General features: G+C 46.5%; 1 protein-coding gene across 1 annotated transcript in view; it reads left to right on the top strand.

The window, feature by feature from the left end:
- Positions 1-2059, top strand: part of PRKG1 (protein kinase, cGMP-dependent, type I) — a 517290-nt gene extending 515231 nt beyond the window's left edge. Inside the window, exon 19 of the mRNA XM_009881637.1 lies at positions 1662-2059. Coding sequence (XP_009879939.1) covers positions 1662-1760 — 99 coding nt within the window. The 3' untranslated portion in view covers positions 1761-2059. The remainder of the gene's footprint in view (positions 1-1661) is intronic.
- Positions 2060-4088: the final 2029 nt, after the last annotated feature.

The following is a 4088-nucleotide window of genomic DNA, read 5'->3' as shown; positions in this document are numbered from 1 at the left end:
TTTGTCAGATCAACACAAAAGGCAATCCATTTCCCAAAGCAGGACTTACTTCCCTTAAAGCATTATCTAACCAGAGCTCAAAAAACCATGCCTGCCCTGCTAGGTGCTCCCAGAGTGGATATCTGTAGAGGAGCCCCAGGAAGCTCGGTAGATGCTTTCACGCAGTGCAGTCCGCTTATACACTGTCCATCGCTGCTGAGAGGCTTTTGCAAGAAGCTCCAGCTGGTGTGTGTTCTCCATGAATGGCCACACCGACTGCATCTCTTATACTTTGGTAGCCGGTGTCTTGTACGTATCCCCAGCACTTCTGCTCCCAGAGGGAGAGCTCACATGGGGCGGGCTGAGAGAAACAGAGAGATGTGGTCCAGCCCGTGGCACCGTGGAGGAGAGCGAGGGTGGAGCACCTCAAGAGTGAGGACCCAAAGGGTGAAGGCTCTCCAACTCAACCATGCCAGCACCAATAAAATAAACAGTATTCACTACACAGCAAAACATCTCCTCACTCTGTAGTACTCCACTAAGCTTTTACAGGTTGGGGTTTTTTTTCAAAGTGAGTTGGTTATTCAAGGATCTTCATTTTCCCCAAGATGTTTTCAGCAGACCAGAAATGCTGATGCAGCCAGGCAGCAAATTAAATTCAGAGCTGAAGTTGGCGCTCTTGGTGACCAATCTTAGTCTTTTGCCAAGGCTTGTAGCAGCATCCAGCATCAAATAGGTCTCCTGGACTGCAAGTTGGGCTCTGGCCGTGGCTTCTCCACCAGCTGCACGAGTGAAACAGCTAAAAAATACAGCAAGTGTTGCCTGCGCAGCGCTCCGGTGGCACGTGCAATCCCCTCCAGCCTACTTTGGGTACAGCTTGAAGTTCCAGTTTTCTCTAATAAGACAGTGATTGTTTTGGTCTGGAGAGCTGCTGGTCTGGTTTTGTGTTGTTTCATTTTTTTAGATTGCGTTGAATGTATCAGGGTCTCATTGTAAGAAAGTTTCAGTCATCATTGTAAAGCAAAAGAATTAGAAATTACCTAGCTATGGTAGATTTCAGATGACATTATTTCTAAAAAAGAAACGTACTTGGCCTTCATCGTAGGAGGATGGGTTTCTCTGGTAGGCTCTGTAGGCTGAGCAATACTTGTCAGTAAACTCAAAGGTGGCAGAGGCCCAGCTCGTGGCCTCCAATTCAGCATCCTGGAGCCATAATTTGGAACTCCTGGGCTTTGGGGATCACAGAATGGCTTAGGTTGGAAGGGACCTTGAAGATCATCCAGTTCCAACCCCCCTGCCATGGGCAGGGACACCTCCCACTAGACCAGGTTGCTCAAAGCCCCGTCCAGCCTGGCCTTGAACACCTCCAGAGATCGATGGAGCGTCCACAGCTGCTCTGGGCAATTTGTGCCGGGCCCAAGGCTTTTCTGCCAACCTCGTACCAATGGGTAGGACAGTTGCTCTTGAATTAGAGACCCTAGAGGGCCTGGATCGTTAGAGCAGGGGGGCTGTGGGACGTCCTCATGGGATTCAGCAAAAAGCTGTCAAATGCAGAACTTCTGTTGCTTGCTGCAGTTAGCGATGAACGCTATGAATGGTCGCGGTTGTGAGATGAAGAGGAAATGTCCGCAGAGGTCCACTTTGATGACTGTCCCCTTCTTGTGGCTCTCTTCTTTCCGCAGGTTGCATCTCCAACGGACACAAGCAATTTTGACAGCTTCCCGGAGGACAGTGATGAGCCACCCCCTGACGACAACTCAGGATGGGACATAGATTTTTAATGTATTTCTCTTACCTGCTTCTGCCTTGCTGAAGACAGCTTCCTGGGACATGGCTGCCAGCGAAACCGAAAGAACTGGGGAGGATTAGTGCTCGGGGTCACCATGATGCCTTGATTGATGCTGCTACAGTAACTACAGTGGCATTAGGACTTATTGCTTAGATGACAATAGTGCTCTTCATGTTTTATGTTCGAACTTAAAATAGCAGTTGACATGGTGGTCCTGACGCAAAGCCTTTCACCAGTGAAGAGATAATGTTTTCTATCACTGCGACGATCTTGCTGCGCTCTTAATTATAAAAAGTCAAGAGATACGTAGTGTAAGACACACTTAATTCTAGCTGCAAGGTACTGGCTTTATCAGTAGGATCAATAGTAATTTATTAAGTGCTGTAGCCAAATACAGTGCAGGATTTGGGCTCTTCCCACCCTCCAAACTCTGTAGGTCTTCTGCTGTAGGCCAGTGTAGGAGCAAAGGAGGACCACAACGGTACTGGTCAAAGAGTTCATGTCAAAGCAGTGGTAAAATTTGTCCTTTCTCTTTCCGAGCGGTATTCTTGACAAGACTGAATGTTACCTTTCCTCTTTCTTTCTGAGACTTTCTTATTTTTCTTTTTAGCCTGGTAAAACAAAAGCACAACTGCTCTAGATCCTGTTAAGGCAGATAATGGGTCGCTTCTCTCATACAGCTGAGAACATACTGTAACACGACATTTGGGGTTTGGTTGTTTTGTTTTTTTCCTTTCCCTTGGTACAAATACATAACTGCATGACAAAAAAAAAAAAATCATAAACTTAATCCATTTTACATATAAAATAGTGCTTAAATAATGGTCCTGTAATAAAGCGACAGCAGCCCACTGGTCTTACTGATTAGCTATTAGGCATAAAACTAAGCTTAACTTTTACCTTTTTACAACCCAAAGGGAAAATACAAGACCCATAATGTACTTTAGAGGTGCTATGTACATCCTTCGTCTGTGAATATAAATTGAGTCGACCACCATTTCAGAAATATGTAGCAAGAGGCATCGTTCTCCATCATGCTCTTAGATGGTTTTATGTCTCCATGTCTGCATCTCCTCCGTGTTTAGTACAAAGCCGATTAAAGGTGGTACAGGGCCAGTTTGCTGGCTCCGTTTGTAATGTTGCCCGTAAAAATGTAATCCTAACGCCTCACCAGAGCTCCACAGGGAAGTCAGTGGAATTAAGTGGAAAACCCGATATCGGATGTGTTTGTGCGAGGTCTCCGTGTCCCCGGTGTACCAGGTCCCCAGTGACGGTGTTTAAAGCGCGGGGACGGCTACAGCCAAAGTCAGCTCGTATGAAAAAAAGAGCTGGGGAAAACAATACTGCCGTCCGTACACTTTTCCCTCGCTTCCACTGCTTTTCCTTCCCTTTGCTGCAGTCCACTCAGATTTGTAGGATGTAACGGGGGAATCCTGTCCTGGATGCCTGCTTGTTGCGTGTGCGTGACACAAGACACAACAATTTTGGGGGGAGCCAACCCGAAAACATGATGAGGAGAAGGTGTTAAAATGGAAGGTTATCCGCTTTCAGTCTCTTGAACAGACCCTTGCCCCAAAAAATTAGCAGATGCTGCCCCTTTGCATCTCAGAGCTGCCGAGAGCTGTTGTAATACGCTGGAAGTCGGAAGATCAACTTTGGCTGAGAAGTTATTCATATGACTTTTGCCTACATAGTACGTGTAAAATGTATCTTTTAACAGTCACAAAATTAGTTTCCCCATGCTAGATCCCAGCTCTTCCCCATGTTCCTAATGAAAAAGACTTAACAGAGCATATAAAAAAGGTCTTTTCTCCCCTTCTTCGATGGCATTGACGACATCTGCTGTTTGCCAGCGAACTGAAGAGCTCGGTCATCGCGGCGCCTTTGAAAGGGGTCTGTGTCGCTGAATTGATGCCATCGGCACGGGAGCTAAAGGTTATTTCCACTATTCACGAATCATTAAAACTTTGTTTGCCGTCAAAACCGTAGGGAAAAGACAGTAACTATGTGTCCTACTTATGGGAATTACTGGTAGAGGGCGAGTACGCGCTTGCGTTTCACCCTTGCTCCCATGGAAGATGCTGAAAGCCAACGCGGAGTATGAGGGCTGAAGTAATCACGAGGCATCTTGGCAAACGGGCTGCTGCCTAAAAGCCCAGTTCTTTACTTGCATTGCCCTGGTTTTTCACTCGACAACACAGCGACACCGGCAGACAAAAACTCGTTGCATTTGGTAACTTTCCATAGAAGAACATAGAGAGGAGTTTGTCCCAAAATGGTGACATTCAATAGCTGAGATGCGATTGTCAGTCAAGGGGTT

This window comes from Charadrius vociferus, unplaced genomic scaffold (genome assembly GCF_000708025.1).
Source record: "Charadrius vociferus isolate BGI_N301 unplaced genomic scaffold, ASM70802v2 scaffold390, whole genome shotgun sequence".
Classification (NCBI taxonomy): Eukaryota; Metazoa; Chordata; class Aves; order Charadriiformes; family Charadriidae; genus Charadrius; species Charadrius vociferus.
The sequence above is the reverse complement of the archived record's forward strand: the minus strand, read 5'-3'. Positions and strand labels throughout refer to the sequence as shown.